Source organism: Cheilinus undulatus, linkage group 15 (genome assembly GCF_018320785.1).
Source record: "Cheilinus undulatus linkage group 15, ASM1832078v1, whole genome shotgun sequence".
Lineage (NCBI taxonomy): Eukaryota > Metazoa > Chordata > Actinopteri > Labriformes > Labridae > Cheilinus > Cheilinus undulatus.
This window is the reverse complement of record NC_054879.1, coordinates 18,157,897-18,176,206: the sequence shown is the minus strand read 5'-3', so window position 1 is coordinate 18,176,206 and position 18,310 is coordinate 18,157,897. Positions and strand designations below refer to the sequence as shown.

Here is an 18,310-nt window from a genome sequence, read left to right as displayed (position 1 = left end):
TTCTTGGGTCTACATGCTGCAACCGAGATGTTCTATGGGGTTCAAATCATCAGGACTGTGATGGCCATCGTAGGAATCTTCCAGGACTTTTTCTGCAACCAAGCCTTGATGGAATTGAGGTCTACATGGGATCACTATTTGTGCCACCCTTGGCAGCAATAACTGAAATTAAGCGTTTGTGATAACTGGTGATGAGTCTTTCATATCGCTGTGGAGGAAGAGGCCCACTCTTCTTCGCAGAATTGTTTTAACTCAGCCATATATGAGGGTTTCAGCATGAACTGAACGTTTAAGGCAGAGGTGTCAAGTAACGAAGTACAAATACTTTGCTACCTTACTTAAGTAGAAATTTTGGGTATCTATAATTTACTGGAGTAATTATTTTTCAGCCTACTTTTTACTTCTACTCCTTACATTTTCACGCAATTATCTGTACTTTCTACTCCTTACATTTAAAAATAGTCTTGTTACTCCCATTTCATTTCACCTTGGTTTCATTACGGCTTGTCATCGTTCAAAAAGACACAAAAAAACACCCAAAAAACCTATCCAGATATATCGCGCCATCTGGATAGAGTGAATATGATTGTGGTTGGATGAGAAGTATAAACATAATACCATTCTGACACCCTATTCGTTTGTATGCGATCATTGCACCTGCGCACATGACACAAACCACGTCACACTCCAGCAAGGAAATAGCAGACTTATGTAGCCTAGTACGAAGATGTCTGTGGCAGAGACTCAAGAGAACTCGAGCGAAATGTCCCAACCAAGCACCAGCGAGGAGGTTGGTAGCCAGGAAGACTTTTTCATATAGGGCCAAACAGGTTTGGATTTCCTCCCCTCCTCTTAATAAATAAAATCCTCATTCAGAAACTGCATTTTGTATTTACTTGGGTCTTTGTGAGATACTGGAATCATTTGATGATCTAAAACACTTAAGTGTGATAAATATGCAAAAAAATCAGGAATCAGAAAGAGGGCCAACACTTTTTCACGGCACTGTATATATATATATATATATATATGTATGTGTGTGTGTGTGTGTGTGTGTGTGTGTGTGTATGTATTACACACAAAATGCATACATAGTTGAATAGAAATATGTAGGCATTGAGATAATAAGATGGAAAGCATGGTCACAATTCTGGTTTGCTCTGAGCCACGCTTTTAGATGACCCTTGACACCTGCAAATCAGTACCACAACACTAGCAGAAGCTTAAAGACTGACACCACATATTCATGGTGGCTAAAATTGAAAAAAGTGAGGAAATACAAGGTGAGTTGTTTGATTGTACATCAAATACATCAGGAAGGGGAGCCTAGAAAGATCCACACTCCATGCTCAGGTCACCGGATGGTTCACAGCTTAATTCATCCTAATAGGATTACCTGTCACAAGCTGGGATGCCCAGGCGGTATCACAGCTTGGGACATTGCTCACAGCAAGACCGGGAAACACACTATTCATGACTTTGTTTACCAAAACTGAGAGTTTAGAAGTGTCTTATATTTAACTCCCATTAGTCAGATTATCAATGGGGTAATGCCTTGAAATTTAATGGTGTAAAATAAGTCGGGCCAAATGGGACTGCTGGACAAACTGTCAGGCTGGCTTAGCCTGAGGAAAAAAGAGGTCAATGTCTTGTGTTTGGGACTGGACAACAGCGGCAAAACTACCATCATCAACCAACTAAAACCTGCAAATGTAAGTATATAGAATGATTTAATTCATTGTTTGAAACAGCATTTTGTATTTTAGAAACCTGTTGGCATCTCAAGTCTGCGTTATAAGAACAGAAGCTAAAAAAGTTAGTTGATGTTTAAATACCGCATTGAAAGACTTGTTAAAATGACATTGACTCACTGTAATGATTCACTAACTGCTTGTTTTCAGAATATGAATCATTTAGGCCCATTTTCACCAGAGTGGAAACATGTTAGTCAGGTAAAGCCCATATCATACTGGCTTATACCATTGCCTTGTTGACATACTCTTGCTGTTACTTGTCTGTTTTTGTGCCTGTCTCTGTCTTTGCAAATCGTGTGTGGATGGTTGCAGACCCCAGCTCAGGATATAGTCCCGACAATTGGTTTCAACATTGAGAAATTTAAGAGTTCAAGGTAGAATTCTCTAGATGTGATTTCATTTATTCATCAGCTTACAAACACCATCAGTTAGTTGACACTATTCTCCATCCCTCTCTTCCTCTCTCCATGCAGCCTTTCTTTTACGGTCTTTGATATGTCCGGGCAGGGCAGATACAGAAATTTATGGGAGCACTACTACAAGTATGAAACACAATGCATGCCTATGCCATATAAAAATGAAATACAGGTTACAGTAAAAAAAAATTTGTACCAACTCCAAAATCTTCTCTTGTCCTCCTTAGAGAAAGCCATGCCATCATATTTGTCATTGACAGCGGTGACAAATTCAGGATGGTTGTTGCCAAAGAGGAGCTGGATAATCTTCTCAATCATCAAGGTAAAAGCTCTGCCCTGTTTTTGTATTGCTCTGTCAACAGTCTTTACACATTTTAAGATAAATTCATCCATCTATAGGGAGACAATTACAACTACTTACAGTTAAATTAAGCAGTTTTCCATCCCACTCTTTGCTTATGATTGTTTCTCTTTTTTTAGATATCTGCTGCAAAAAGATTCCTGTGTTGTTCTTTGCAAACAAGATGGATCTGCGTGATGCCATGTCCTCCGTGAAGGTCACGCAGATGTTGTGTTTGGAGAACATCAAAGATAAACCCTGGCACATCTGGTAATATATTGACTTTTTTCCAAAGACTGCACAGCTTAATCTCAAAACAATGACCTTGTTACTTCTTATATTTCTCAAAGTGAAGTGATATTCATGTGATCACAATAGGAAGGGTTCAAATCTACACCTACTATACTGATTTCCTATCTGATTTTTTATACAAAGCCATGATTGCTTCCTTTGCTTCCAATGTCGACTTTCCTTCCTTTTCCATCCATGAGGTTAAACATTATAAGGCAAAGGACCTGCAGTTACTGAAGAGCCTTGCTCTTTTAATATGTGTGTTTTCCAGCCTGCTTACTCATTAGACAGATGGAGGGCAGGTGGATTAAAAGCTAGACAGCTTTTAACACCCAGGATCCAAGAAAAGTCATGAGAAAGTGAATGCATGCCACATGGAGATTAACTCCTTAACATCTTATTGTTTTAGCCCCAGCAATGCCATCAAAGGAGAGGGCCTACAAGAGGGACTGGACTGGCTACAAGGTGATTTATTCTTTTGCTCATTTGATCAAGAAAAACATGGTTAGCTGTTGCTTATAAATATGAATTTAAACCTCAATTTTTTTCACTTTTCCACAGAGCAAATTGCACAGTAAGTATCACAGTGCATTTTAATTGTAAAGTGATAGTGGTAGTAGATTGTATGTCACAGTCTCAAACTTAGTCTTCATTACACTGAGATGTCACATCAATCACTAAATCCTCCTATAGCAATAAACCCTATTCAGATGTGGATGTGTGGAATATACTGTAGAGCTACCAGCTGCTCTCCGTTTCTCTTTAACCGTTCAAATATTAATCCTGTGTAATGTTGGTTTTCAAATCTTAGACTCAAGTCAGTCAAATCTTTATGTTAGAATAAATACATGTTTTGTGTTAAGTTTGTCTTTTTACCCTAAATCATGATTGATCATTTTTGCTCTTTTTTCCTTCTGCCAGATCATATCAAAACAACGAAAAGCTGAATGCTTGAAATGCCTGTTGGTGTGGCGCCAACAAAAGGAGCTCATTCACCATCTAAATATTCATCAAACTTGATCTTGTAGGCCTTAAACTGTAACGTAAATTAGCCTAGTACTACCTGTGTGTGCTACAACTCAATCAAAGCACCCACTAATAGTTCTCATTATTGGCACATATGTGAATAAAGTTTGAGTAAAATGTTGTTAAAGAGAAAATCTCTTTAATATTGTTTCTATAAAAGTAAAAATCTTTTATTAAAGCTGCTACTTTTTTTATTCTGTGACAAAAGTTGATCAAATGTTCATCAACTGAAATCTTTATGTAACAGTGCTCAACGCTAAATCTTGTACTGCCTGAAGGACAATAAAGACTTATTTGCAGAGTTCCTGCTGTGTTTCTGTATTTATAAGGGTGGCAACAAATTCCACTTAAAACTTCAAATGCAATAAAGACAAGTGCGTAAAAACATTTAAAATGGCAGTTTAATAAACCATGAACAGCAATGAAATCATAATATCACAACTTTATCTAAAATTAAATCAAATATTAAATAGTTATGAACAGTATAAATAACTGGTCATTAATAAATACTAAATTCAGATTACAAAAATTGACTTGCAAGACATAAGAATAAGAGTTATTTAACTCTGATAGAAATGTAAAATCTGTAGAAATTCCTATAGCCCTTTGCCTCAGGTAGTCAAACATCTCCGTTCTGATCAGACACATGCATTCTTGTGTACGGCCAAAAGTGAACTGTAAACCAAACTCAACATGTTCAGGTCTGTTTTGAAGCTTTTTCTATCTGAATAATGTTTTAAAGCCAACATGCTCACTTTTTATTCACTTCTTAGGGTGCAAACCTTTATTTTAGCCATTAGTTGCTCTTTCCTTGTAACTGCTAAATCATTATCTGAAGAGCATTTGGAGAAGCTTAGTATGGAAGTGAGCACTGGAGTCCAGCAGGATGCACAGGGTCTGGAAAGTCTCTCTGTCATCCAGATGATCCCCTGAGAAAAGAAGGATTAATTCAAAACTAGAAACAATCTGGCTAGAAAAAATCACACTTCTGCTTATCTGCTTATCATTAGCAGAAAGTTCAACATCACAGCAGATTCATCTCAACTTTTACCGTTGTCTCAACGTGCAAAAAACATAAGAGGTAATACAATCAGAGGCAAATGAGGGTTTGCTCTATATGTGGAAAATTTGGAAAACATCTGGAGCTGAAAATGTCCTCACTGAAGTAAAGAAAAAAGTGAGTTCCCATCTGTCAGTTGAGCTGTCACTCAGATAAATGGCAGAAAAACTTCAACACAAGCTCCTTCACACTTGGAGCAATATTATTGTTTTTAACACTTCAGCATTGCTTACACATACACCCGATTAACTTGAATGCTTATTCTTTTCATAAACAGTATGTATTATAACAAGGAGGTACTTAACTTATTTACTTTATTAAAGAAAAAAATAGCTGTCCCAGTTCACCTGCAAAAGAAAACTCAAAGAACTCCCTGGTGACCTCTGAGAACGTGCTCTCAAGCTTTTGGATGAAGCTGAACTTTTCAGGAGGTGTGCTGAAGACCTTGTAGATCTGCTGCACCAATTTCACCACCCAGGACATGTGATAGCCATCCTTCTCACACACCTGTAGATTGCACCGTAACACATAAAAACATTCAAAGAAATTGTCTGTTCATTTCACAACTTTAGCCTTAATCAATGTTATCATCCATCCGACCAAAAGATGTTCTGATGGGTTGTTTTAAGATTTTCAGTCCTTGGGGCAAAGCTCAAAGTGCCCACACAAGTGTGCAAATTGCTGGCATCAGGCAAAAACCTTGCATCTCTGTTTTTCATTATTTCATTTTATTTGTTCAAGCAATAAAAAGTGTCAAAAAGATGCTGACTATGACCACTCAGTCTTAAAGTAATTGAAAAATACAGTATTTTTTCTTTCCCTGCAAGGTGCTGATATTGGGGATACTAGTCAAGGTTTCTCAGCAGTATTTTAAGGCTATTGGAGTTTGGAAAAATTTAATTATAAGCACCAATGACCGCAAAAATGGCCCTTAAAGCCATTAGGGGACAATGATGTAAAGGAAGACCTGTCCAACCCATATTTGTACCTCCCCCCCAAGTAAGACGAGAACCATGACCACAAGGAGCAGTCATTAAAATGAGTCACATTGCAAAGGCCAAAACAAAAGGCAACAGGCTGCATTTATCAGACATTCTTAAGAAGAAATTTGTTCTCATAACCCCATTACTATGCTTTTTAAAAACATTCTGATGCTCCCTGAAGTCTGTTTATCTGCTATCTGTTTTTAAGAACAAAATCAAAGAGCACTCTTAGGACCATGTGGGTGCTTTTATGACACAAATTATTAATTTTGCACTTTTGAGCATCCAGATATGCCAGCGTAAGAAGGACTCAAGAACATTTAAATTGAAATAGTTGACTGTTTTTTAATAACTTGGAACTTTTAAATTATTATATAACATGTAAGAATACATAAGTTATTTCTTAAATATCTTTAACTCTATATCAATCATTCAATGTTTGATGTTTTGCCTTAACAGTGGATTGTCACAGGATATGAAGTCAGCAGTTCACAAATAAATACTGAAATGTTTTTAGATAATGACCCATCATTTAACAGCACCAGCTTCTAAATAAATGTATGTTTCCATAATTGATTTATGTCCATTAAAAAATGTGTTTCTTCTGTTACCTGTTATTATACCACCTGGATTTAACTGTTTTTCACTTCATATCGTGTGTGTTCTGATTGCAGCGTGATGTACATCAATTTCAACAACAGCATTGTCTGAATGAGTGATTTCACTAGATTTATCACTTTTTAAGTATCTGCTGTCAGTCTGTTCGGGTTTCCTCAAGCAGCACCACGTACTATTTTAAACTGCTTCAGTATTTCAAACTTGGTGACCAGTGCATTATAGGCCTCATTATGGCAATATATCGTCACATGTTTCTGGCTGATACATGTGTCAGTACAGAAGTCACAGCCTCACGATACAATACATATCACCATACAGAGGCCACGATACGTAACATATTGCTGAGGGAAACTTTGAGTTTACAGCGTCATTCAATGTTTTTTGGGATGACACAGATTAGCCCAGTGAGCATAGCTGTTGTTGCTAACTGCTAATAAGCCAAGCGTTGTGATGAAAACTGGTGTTACTGACATGCTTTACCTTCTTACAGCGTGCATGACACAAGTCCAACTTCTGATTACCTGGTGTTTGAAGAAACTGCAGGCTTTTTTGTCAACTAAACCATGGGGAATATATGTTTTAAAAATGCTGACTTCTATTGTGAAGAACTTGACGGAAGAAGCGTGTTTATCATTGGTTCGGTTTGGCTTTGGCTGCCGTACCAGCGAGTTTATGCCACTACAGTTTACGTCTGTTTCTCTGATCTAGTTAAACACCACGGCCTGGATCTTTGACTGCTTGAGAACAAGAGAGGCATGAGTTAAAACACACCTTTAAACAGTTGTAGCAGCCGTTAACAGATGAATCACTGAAGCTCTGGGCTCAGGACAAGACAAACAGATGCAGCATGCAGCTTGTGTTAAAACCCAGGATGGGCTGACAGATGCTTTTCTGCGAACACACTCGCTGTGTGTTGCAGTTATTACAGCCATCAAACTAGGTAAGGAGAGAGCACACACTTTACCCCTTTACTGTGCTTAATTACAACAGCAGGAGTGGGAGACCTGTGGTTGGTTACCCAGCTTCTCATAATGCTGGAGTGAAAAATGCTGATGATTGAATCCAGACTGACTGCTGTCTGTCAAATATCACTCTGCTTCACAAACACTGGCAGCAGTTACTCCTCTCCTGTGCACTACAACACCACACATTAATTTAAACCAGAGATGATGGTTCTGTAGCAGAAATTTTACCAGTAATGGTACTGATACTAGTTTACCACCCACCACCAGTTTATAGTAAAGTGAAACCAGCACATAGTAGTTGTATAAAAACAAAAGCCAGCGAAACAAAAAAATTTGTCTTATTTCAAGATCAAAAAGTTAAATATTATTGTATATCAGGGTTCCTTATAAAAAATCTAATTTAAACCTTTTTAATATTCTGTAAGACCTGCAGAGAGGAAAATTAGCACCACTTTTTGCAGCAAAAGGTAAAAAAATGACATGAAATGTCAAGTGGTATACAAAAAAGAAACCTTTGGGTGATAAACAGCCAAATTTGATTATTTTTGGCACACTCACTGCCTCTTTTAATCAATGTATTTTATAGTGCTATTAGCAGGTTCGCTAAGCTCATTTGAAATGGAAAAAAAAAGTAAGAATTAAAAGCAAATACATTTGGCCAAAAAAAAAGATTTGATAAAGATATATCTTTGTCAAAGTGCCCTCTAATATTTAAGAACCTTAACTGGTAAAAATCAGTCTTTTGAGACTTCATGGCCTTAAATCTCAAAGGTCCAATTTAACACTTTTTTAGACTTCTCAAGCATCCACAGGTACCCTATATATGAAATTATTAACAGTTCAGTGATTATAAACAGAATATTTTACTTTTGGATCTCTGAGAATATGAAATTAACTGTTTTAAGTGAAGGATCCTTTAAATGTTAATGTTATTCTCTACAGCCTTGGTTCCCAATCTGGGGTCCGGGGCCCCCCCAAGGGGGGCGCCAGAGATCTTAGGGGGGGCGCGAGGCTTTGTCTGCTCTGAGGCTGCCAAAAATAGGTTTGCAAATATTGACTAAAACCATGATAAAGCAGTTATAAAGTAGTTCATACAAAGGTCTTTTGTTAAGAAAAGTATGCATTGACCTTTTTTTAGGGTTTTATCAGTGGAACAATTAAAATCTATGTTGATTTTTGGCAGCAATGTGTCACTTTTTCTTCTCTCTTGGGTCCTAGGGGGGCTCCGCTTTTCTGAGGAGCGTGTAGGGGGGGCCCCAAGGAAAAATGGTTGGGAAACACTGCTCTACAATAAAGAGCAGCTGTTGTAGTGAATTCTGTAAAGGACATGTTCAAGATTCATGTAAACATACAAACATACATAAAGTATCATGGCCTCTGTACGGTGATGGGTATTGTACTGTGAGGCCCTGGGAAGCACCCATCCCTAGAGTGGATCCGTTAACTTTTCTTTTTTTTTTATTTGACCTTTTTTCTGACGTCTCCCTACTTCTGTTTTCAGTCCTGTGCGTCTTCTGTGTGTGTGCCAGGTCCTAGTTTTTGCCATTTTGAGCATGAAAGGAACTTTTTCTAAACCAATTAGGAAAAGACATAATTTCCAAGCTCATTAGCACACAGCATTCATAAAACTAAAAACACTCTGCTGTTTAAGAACATGCCATGAATCTGATAGTCTTTATCACATGATTTCCTAATGTGCATTTGTCTACTTTGTAAATTACTTATATGACACTTAGTGCTGTTCATTGTTCAATCTAATTATTTATAGGCTTTATAATAACTACATTGCAACTAATCACATATACAAGACGAACTGAAGAGGTAGAGATAAGATGACCAACATCCCGTCTGACTGTCCCTAGCTCCTACATTTTAAACAGACTCTGCTCTTCAGGTTATTAAGAGTTCAGTTCAGTCCTCACCCCCAAGACACGAACACATGCGCACGCACACACTAACTGTACATCTGTTCTCTACATACAAATGCCTCACGCTCTTCCTGTCTGTTGCTCTGCTTCTACATCAGTGATTTGTTTTGTTAAATTTTGTTTTTCCCCATGAGTCAGTTTTCAGAGCATTAGGACGCACATAAAGGAGATTCTTTTCATTGATGTAATGAAATGATCAAACTAATTATAAGATATCAGAGATACACAAAGCTTTGTTTTTTAAAATCAACAATGGCCCAACATACCAGAAAGCTCTTTGATTATCCTGGAAGCCTGTTTATTAAAGGCACTGTTTAAGATTAAATAATCAGTATTAGTATTCCTACCAGTATGATGTAGATCAGGAGTCTTGCAATCTCTGGAAGTCGTCCATTGATGGCCTTGCTGGCCAAAACGTTGTAGCAGAGACTGCTGCCACACAGCACCAAGACACGAGCCACATTTTCCCCATGCCATGGCTGGGGAATGACTGAAGATGAAAAGTAAGACAACAACAGAGCCTTAAATCCATGACCCTGTGTTTTAGTCTTTTCTTTACACATAAAAGTTTCTAATCATGATAGGCGTCTCTCTAGAGCAGGGGTGTCAAACTCAAGGCCGGGGGGCCAAATCCAGCCCACAGAACATTTAAATCCGGCCTGCAAGATTATATCATATTTTTGTTATAGCTGGCCCATGAGGATGAGGTTTGCAGATTTTCTCAAGTATAAAAATGTAAACTTATCCTTGATGAAAAAGTAAGGAGTAAAAATGATTAAGTATGAAGTCGGGAATGTGAAAAAAGAAATTAATTTGTGTTTTGATTTCGTATTTTCAATTTTGCATCTCACAATTAGGACTCAAACTAAGGATTTTGACTTTTTATTTCATACTTTGAGCATTTCAACTTAAAATTTTGACTTCTTATATAATATTTTGAGCTTTAAAGGGGACATATTATGCAAAAATCCCCTTTTTCAGGCTTTTCTAACACAAATATGTGCCCCTAGCCTGTCCACAATCCCCTCAAGTACCAGAAAAATCCATTCTCTCTCCCCTTCTCTTTCTCCACCTTTCAGAAAATGTGTGCTAAAACAAGCTGTTCTCAGATTTTACACCCAGTGACCTCACATGGGGCGTAAGCACCTGCCCCCAGGTTTGGTTGGCCCTCCCCCACTTGGAGGAAAGTTTCGCCCTCCTCTACTGATCCTCTCGGCTACTAGCTGAGATGCTGGATAGCTCAGTGGGTTACCCTGCTGACTACAGTCTGGGAGATTGATGGTGCGAATCCCAGTCAGGTCCTAAACTTTGGATAAAAGTGTCTGTAACGTCAGGAGTGCCACATCCGTTTCCTGAGAGGGGTGTGGTCAGACAGCTAATTACCATTTAAAGCCACAGACAGAGAAATGGCTCGTTCTCAGAAGGGCTGAAACAGAGGGGTTTTTAGACGTGCAAAAATCCAATACTGAAGTGTTTTTTCAGCAACAAACTTCACAGGGATGTTTTGGGGAACTCTGAAACCAATATAAACTTGTCTTAAAAGGGTAAAATATGTCCCCTCTTAAGATTCATAATTCTAATTTTTAAGTCATATTTTGCCCTTTTAAACCAACTATTTTGTATTTTACCTCATATTTTAAACTCCTAACTTTGAATTCATAATCCCATAGTTTGACTTTTTAGACTCACAATTAAAAATTTTGAATCATATTTTGACTTCTAATTTCATGGTTACAATTTTTATTTCATATTTTGACCTGTTAAACTCATGATTTTGACTTTCTAATATATTTGCCTTTAAAACATTATTTCTTAATTTAATGTTTTGAACTGCTTTTTGAACTAATAAATTTACTTTTCTCAGATTGTGAGCCTTTAAACTTATCTTTTAAACTTTTAAAATTTCAATCATCATCATTTATCATCAGTGCTAAGTTTTTTTTTATATCTTATTACTGGTGAAATGAGGTTGACAGTTTAGGCTTAAAAAGGTGGCTCTGTTAGGCCCTCAGGTAAGACCTGAATCCAGAATCTGGCCCCTGCTGGGATTGTTTGACATGCCTGCTCTAAAAATTTGTGACATGAAAAGACTGAAATACATGTAAGCGGGATACCAGTGAGCTCCTCCAAGATTGCCAGCATGGTTGAGGTCTGGCCCTCAACCTCTATTTTGCCTAAAAGCAGGAGGAGGGCTCTGGCTAGATCACACAGGTTGTTGTGAGGCAGACTCCTCTCCACCATATCCTGCCATCCTAGGGTGCCTACATGGACAGAAACATCTCAGTGGCTAACTGTATCGTATAACTCCACATCTTAATGACAAGAAACATGAGCGAGTATGCTAAAAAGGACACAGGAGAGTTAATTCAACTCCAAATATTAGCTATGCTGTCTGCCTGAATCAAAACAGTATAGGTGGTTTATTATAGCTCTGAAATTTGGCTTTAGAATAGCCTTGAGATGTACATTTCAATCATAAATCAATACTTTATTCAGTACTTTATTCAGTTATGCAGTGTGAAAATCTTTCACTATGTTCAAATCAAGCACTATAGCTGGCAGACTTTACAATTTCTGAAATGTCCTGTAAACCTACCTTTATCCTGCTAATAATTAAACCTCATAAATAAATCAATTTTTTTCAATTTGATTTCATTAAATCAGTCATTGTAGGTGTTTTATTAAGCTATTTATAAATGCCTTTAATTGCACGTTGCCTTTGATCGTATGAATCACGGGATGGAGTGCATGCTTAATGTTTCAAAATATGCAGTATGATAAAGTTACTTACAGACTCCATAAATTATTTCAGTTGTGTACAAATGTAATCTCACCCTCAGGCTGCACGGGTCCATACAGGATGAACAGTAAGCGTGCCTGGCTGACCAAAGGCCAGGGCTTCAAGAGTTTCAACAGCCAGAACTGGCACTCCAGCTGGTTAGGCCATGGGTCCAAGAAAACCTGACGGCAGAAAAGACGGAGCTGCATCTCCTGGTACAACTTTACCCCTGCAGGTAGATAGGCAACTTGAGACTTATGTATTCAGCAACAATTTTACATCCAGATGATGAAGCATATACCTGGCTTTCTAGTGACAACTGCCTTCATTTTCTGCAGCAGATTTGTGTGTTCACACAGGAAGTTGAACACTCTGTGGCACTCCAACTCATCCCAACCTGCGATCAGAGTCTGTATCGACAGAAAATAACTAAACATTGTCAGTAGCAGAAAAGATTAATCCTTAAGTGAGATATCATTGTAATTAAAAATAAAAAACGTAAATTTTATCAGAGAAGCATTGAGATTAAAAAAAGGTTGGATCTGCATTTGTTGCTGTCTTTCTCCAGCCTGAGCTATATCTGGTTTGTAAACTGCTTAACTGCTTCCAAGTTTCAGTTTATTGTCTCAGATTTTTGCGTTAATATAAAAGTCTTACCTGGAGGAGAACACCATAGCAAGAGAAACCAATGCAGGCTTGAGCTGAACAGTGTTCCAGTATGAAGCAGGGAATCTGAAACGGATCAGTAGGACAGGTATATTCATTTAACCACATCATAACCATTAATTAGAATAAATAGACAGGGCTGATTAATACACATAACTTTAGTATGTAAGTATGTAAGACTGTCCCATTAATAGATTAAATAAATCATCATTTATCCTGGTGTGATCACATTTCCTTTGCAAATCATGTTATTGCAAGCATGTTCAGAGGATTTTTGCATCCTGAACTGACAAGAACTACCTGAAAGAAGGCATTCTCAAAAAGAAGATGAATGGTTTAAAGGTCGTCTGCTTGAAACTTTGCTTCCCTTGTTTCAAAACAAAAATGTAACACTCTACACTTCATCCTCTCTTACCTGTGAAAGCCTGCCAAAGATAAACTTTAACCTTTCCTTGGTTGGTAGCAACAGGGTGCATCTCTTGAACAACAAACCTGAAGCAAATAATTAAAAAATGCACTTTATCAAGCTTACAAAAACAAAAAATAGACTGTCCCATCACTTAACAGGTAAGCCTTTTTTTAGTGCTGTATGGTACTCACTCATTAATGCACATGCTCAGAATGACTACTGCAAACATCACTGGTACAACAAAAGGTTATCAGAAACAAAAAATACAACGTAATGCAAATATTCAACTACCTAGGTCTCTGTAATGTCCAACGGAGGATCTTTGTTCGAGGCAGGTGGAGTAGTGAAAATTTTGAAAGATCATTTTGTTTTTCCAGGTAACAGTGGAGATGTAGTCCATAACGTATTGTGTGATATCCTTAGAAACCATGGTGAACACGCTGATATCCAGCACTGTTAAAACACGTTTTACTAAATTAAAAAGATAGAATTTTCTTGAACACACGTGTATACAGCATGCTGTAAATACTCAACAGTGTATTGAATGTAACAATATTAAATAATATTTTATCTTATGCACTGTCGGGCAGTTTTTAAGTACCACTAAATAGTTTTTATTGCTCGTTTACCTGTTACCTACCTGACAATTTATCCAGGACCATGTCAAACACCTCAGATGGGAGGCTGTGAAAGAAGCTGCCGACGGTGTTACACTGGCTGCGGGTGATGATGGTTTTATGTGGACGGGGTCGAAGATGAGTCCTCTGGTAGTAATGGGATTTCAGTTTAGAGGTGTTCCTCGATTTATTTCTTGAATTTCTTTTCACCATTGTTGTCACTGCTGACAGGACTTTATCTAAAAAAGAGGCAACGTTATAGAAACTCTCAGGCTTTGCAGTATTTTACAACATCGTTCCGGGTTATGTGAAATAGCTTTGCCTGCTAAGGTCCTAAAACTAGCTAACATTAATAAAGTTAAATTAGCATTAAAGTGACTTCCTGACCAGATAAAACGAGTATTAGTTTTATTAGTCGACTGAGACATAAACAAAGTAGAAATACAAGCTTAGTTTAAACCTGTAGAGTGTCAAGTCTAAATGACTTACTGTATCAATTAGAAAAATAGCAGCTGTTAGCCATAAAGGTTTTGACAGCTGCGTGTGTGCTAGCTTTCTTTGGTGTCACACAACGGCGCGAAATAAACACCTCCACTCAAACTCACCGTCATGAAGCCGAATTTCCTCTCCTCTGTGGTAAGAAGAGGAGGTCTGAGTGGACATACAGTACACTGATTAATGTATTTTTAGGTTTTTCCTATGATACTGAGTAAACTTTAGTATTTGTCTCAGGCTTTCTACTTTATTATTTCCTTTTCTTTGGATAACACAGCTGGTTTTCCCAAGATATTGTGAAAATCCCTCAAGAAATTACCAAATATTCATGCTGTCTGAGCAAATTGGGTTATAATAGGATGCATGCATCCTAGGAGTGGGAATCGCTAGTGGCCCCACAATATGATTATCGCAATACTTCTGCCACAATTCAATATTATTGCGATTTTAAATATTTTGCAGTACACAGAGTATTGGGATCAGGGCGTAGCACAGGGGGAAATGAGTACTGGTTACCAGGGCCCACAGTAGGAGGGGTCCTGAGAAGCCTGCAATGAAAAGTGTGTTTATTTTTTCTTAGTAATTAGTGATGTTATTGAGTCAAAAGCGACCACATGATCAATCAACAGACTGAAATTTGTAGCAAATATTAAAATACAATACTGGGGGCCCACTGCTCCTCACTTAAGAATTTAAAAAAATGGTAAAGTCCAGTGCCGCAAAATAATCAGAGTAAATTTAATCTAAACACAGTAAAAATATTGTTCATAAAAGGGGGAATTATGCTTTAAAAATACATTAAAATGCTGATATATTTGTAAAAATGATGCAACATCTGTTACTTGGCCAGTTAGTTAATGGGGGACCTGTCTTGACTTTTCTGGGGGCCTAAAATCCCTAGCTACTCCCCTGACTGGGATACCATATATTGCCATTTTTCAGTTGTTTAGCTGATTTAGCATTAGCCTTGCCTTCATTTTTACAACAGTATTTAATTTCAGTGTGGCACTCCTTGCAAACCTCATGTGTCATGTTGTTCATGCCCTACTTGCATTTCTAATGTCCTTTCCCTCATGGACAAAAGGGGGCAACAGCATCACCAAGTGGACAGAAAAGCAACTGACTCTATTTATTCGGTATCATAGAGTTCAGCAATTAATTTAAAAATAAAATAAATTAATAAGTGGCTGAAGATACAATACGTTATATCACCACGCAAAATATCGCAATACTATGCCGTATCAATTTTTACCCTCACCCCTAATGCATGCACGTCCTTTTGTAATCATTGTCTTTGTAAACATGTCTGTTTTGTCCTGCTGCCTCTGTTTCAATATGTTTTATTTCCATTCAGTGTCCACCGTTTAGCATTATATAAACTCAAGTTATGGAACGTTTTAAAAAAAATTAGGTTGTGATTTCTAAGGAGGTCATGGTGGGTCCTGATGACACAGGCCTTCACTGCTTACAGTCAGGGCTGCATCCATGTTCCACCAACATAAATACAGATGCTAGCTTACATTCTGTTTCATCAAGTCGCTTTTATGAAAAAATAAAAAAATCAAATGAACAAGTCAATGTGAAACTTGACATATTAAATGCTAACATTTGCTTTCCAAACTAAGTCTTACAACACACTTTTTTTATTAATCAAAGTACATAAGTGCTTACTGTACGCATGGAATAGTCTTCTCAGATACAAAAAAGTAAGCTAGATATTGTAAATTCACGTATTTCTCCTGCGACTGAAGTCATGAGAATGATTGCCTATTTTTACATGGGCTGATTAGTAAATAGTTGTAGGCTATATGTGTAAAAGAGTTGTGGCACTTATTAAGGACAGGACAGAAGTTATTAGTTAATTGATTTTGGTACATTGCATAACCTGCCCATCACTGCCTCACAGGAAGAATTACCTTAACACCAGTGTTAGTTTGTACGGCCGTGGAGATATGCTAGTTGATAGTGTATCTTGAGATAAAGTTGTGTATCTCCATGTTTTGTTGAAAATGTGTATGTAGTACAAAGAGGAGGGCAGCTATCTCTGCATACATACCACTGTCAGTAACTGCACTTGCCCCTTTATCACCGTTGTGTCACCCTCCAGCACAGTGAACAACAAACCAGTCAGGCTCAGCTGTTAATCACAGGATTATTCTACTTAACTAAGACTATTAAGGGTTACTCTTTCAAGTGGCGTCTCCCACAGGCAGACTCTGGAGAAGACATTTCTTCACTGTAGAGCTCATGCAGAGAATTGAATATCACTAAAGGACCCCAAAGAACAGCAAGGAAACAATCTTTGTACACCAGCAGTGTATCATGGAAGGCCACACTTGGGAGACAGGCGAAGAGGGGAAGAGAAAATGCAAAGGAAGAAGACCCACCCCAGAGCAACGCAAAAACCACCTGGCTTGCTTCTCACAGTATGTATCAGACAAACAATCATTAACATGCAAAGTACCACTTATAATGCATGCATCAATTTGAAATCATTTTTGCAATGTTCTGTCTAAATTCAGTTGATAAGCCTTTTTTACTGTTAATAAATACTTTCTTTTTACCACAAGTTGGGCATCCATTGATATACAGATAGATTTTCCTTGTATGTATCCTCAAACTGTTTTGTCCATTGTTGATCAACAGATTTTGAAATGAAGAGAGCTGAATTACTGAGTAACACAGCACAGCCAGTGAGGACAACATCTCCTCTGTCTGTTTGCCGTCACCTCTCTGCCTTGGGGTCCACATTAGGCATCAGTCCTATTTATCTGTCTGCAGCAACAATCCAGAACCAGAACTGTTTCTCATGTCAAACCCGACATGAAGACAGGGATAATGATGATGCTATTGATGGGGATAAGATCATCTCACACTGACCAGACACGAGTCAGAAACTCTCACTGTTTTATTCTTGCCTGTTAAAGCAGCAGAGACAGAAGGGGGCTGGACCGCTTGGATCAATGTGAATGGCCTTGTTTCTGGAAGTGCACTGTTTGACATCTTTGGCCAGGCTGGTGGCACAGCAGAGTAGTTATTCCACTTCTGGTGAGTATTATGATGTAGAGTTTTTCATTTAAAATGAAAATGTAAAAACTTAATTTAAATTTAATGAAAGGTACAATTAAAAATAATAACAAAACATACCATAATAACACTGGCTTTTCCATTTTGTGGGCAAATATATGGGTTAACAATTTCTGACAACCTCACTTTGTTTCTGTTGCTTAATTGTTATTATTGTATTCAGTCATTAAATAAACACAACTTAATATTTTCTGTTTTGATAGGCCTTGACAGTGCCAGGTCTAACACTGAATAATAGAAAGTCTAAGCAATTAATTTGCATGACAGCTGTTTGGTTTCTCCTTAGTCAGTTTTGCAAACTTAAAGGAAACATTGAACTAAGGGGCTGTAACATTTAAGTAAATGAAAGGTTTTTCATTATTGTCATTTATACTTGAACTGTCATTGTTGATGAAGGTGAATGGTTATTACTCAGGATTTTTTAAACTGGAGAGCAGTTTAGAAAGGAACAAAAGTAAATGCTTAACTGCAGTTTGGCCTAGAGCTTCCTGAGCACATGTGGAATTTTCTTCCGCCACTCTGTAAATTTGTAAATGTAGACCTGAGTGCCAGGTGATCTCAGGTCATAGATTGGATTAAACTTCAAAAATTAAGACCAGTTATGACAACATAAGTCACTTTAGCTCATTGTTCAAGTTTAAGGCCCATCATCTACAAATGCTCTGTTATCAGGCCGCTCACCTCTCCTTCTCAAATACCCTGCAGAGCTGTGAAAAATGTTCAAAGTTAGTGGTTTATAACAGTACTCTCAGCTTGGGTGGTTTCTGTAAATGTTTAATTTCCTCCCTCTACTTTCCTAAGGGGTGTTGGGGAGCTTAACAAATAGACTGCTGTGCTTTGCCCTCCAGAGGAGAGCGTTAAACAGGTGAAGCTGAA

At 37.7% G+C, this 18,310-nt stretch overlaps 2 protein-coding genes across 2 annotated transcripts; one reads left to right on the top strand and one right to left on the bottom strand.

Annotated features, from left to right (window-relative positions):
* Positions 1 to 1,589: 1,589 nt before the first annotated feature.
* LOC121523040 (ADP-ribosylation factor-like protein 6) lies at positions 1,590 to 3,748 on the top strand. Its single transcript, XM_041807778.1, has 8 exons — positions 1,590 to 1,712; positions 1,902 to 1,952; positions 2,067 to 2,128; positions 2,228 to 2,296; positions 2,398 to 2,492; positions 2,651 to 2,780; positions 3,211 to 3,266; positions 3,723 to 3,748. Exons 1-8 carry the CDS (start codon positions 1,590 to 1,592, stop codon positions 3,746 to 3,748), a joined length of 612 nt encoding a protein of 203 aa, XP_041663712.1.
* Positions 3,749 to 4,540: 792 nt separating this feature from the next.
* Positions 4,541 to 14,394, bottom strand: LOC121523012 (F-box only protein 47-like). Its single transcript, XM_041807737.1, has 11 exons — positions 14,342 to 14,394; positions 13,876 to 14,091; positions 13,527 to 13,688; positions 13,242 to 13,318; positions 12,818 to 12,892; positions 12,462 to 12,570; positions 12,216 to 12,389; positions 11,496 to 11,642; positions 9,729 to 9,871; positions 5,235 to 5,394; positions 4,541 to 4,756 (listed from the first exon to the last, which is right to left on the bottom strand). Exons 2-11 carry the CDS (start codon positions 14,063 to 14,065, stop codon positions 4,656 to 4,658), a joined length of 1,338 nt encoding a protein of 445 aa, XP_041663671.1. The 5' UTR covers positions 14,066 to 14,091; positions 14,342 to 14,394; the 3' UTR covers positions 4,541 to 4,655.
* Between the last annotated feature and the right edge of the window lie 3,916 nt (positions 14,395 to 18,310).

Coding starts and splice junctions, on each gene's coding strand:
- LOC121523040 (XM_041807778.1), top strand. CDS start 1,590: ATGGGACTGCTGGACAAACTGTCAGGCTGGCTTAGCCTGAGGAAAAAA. Junction 2,297..2,397: donor TTATGGGAGCACTACTACAA/GTATGAAACACA, acceptor TGTCCTCCTTAG/AGAAAGCCATGCCATCATAT. Junction 3,267..3,722: donor GGGACTGGACTGGCTACAAG/GTGATTTATTCT, acceptor TCCTTCTGCCAG/ATCATATCAAAACAACGAAA.
- LOC121523012 (XM_041807737.1), bottom strand. CDS start 14,065: ATGGTGAAAAGAAATTCAAGAAATAAATCGAGGAACACCTCTAAACTG. Junction 12,893..13,241: donor TCTTTGGCAGGCTTTCACAG/GTAAGAGAGGAT, acceptor GATCCGTTTCAG/ATTCCCTGCTTCATACTGGA. Junction 11,643..12,215: donor TGGACCCGTGCAGCCTGAGG/GTGAGATTACAT, acceptor CTGTCCATGTAG/GCACCCTAGGATGGCAGGAT.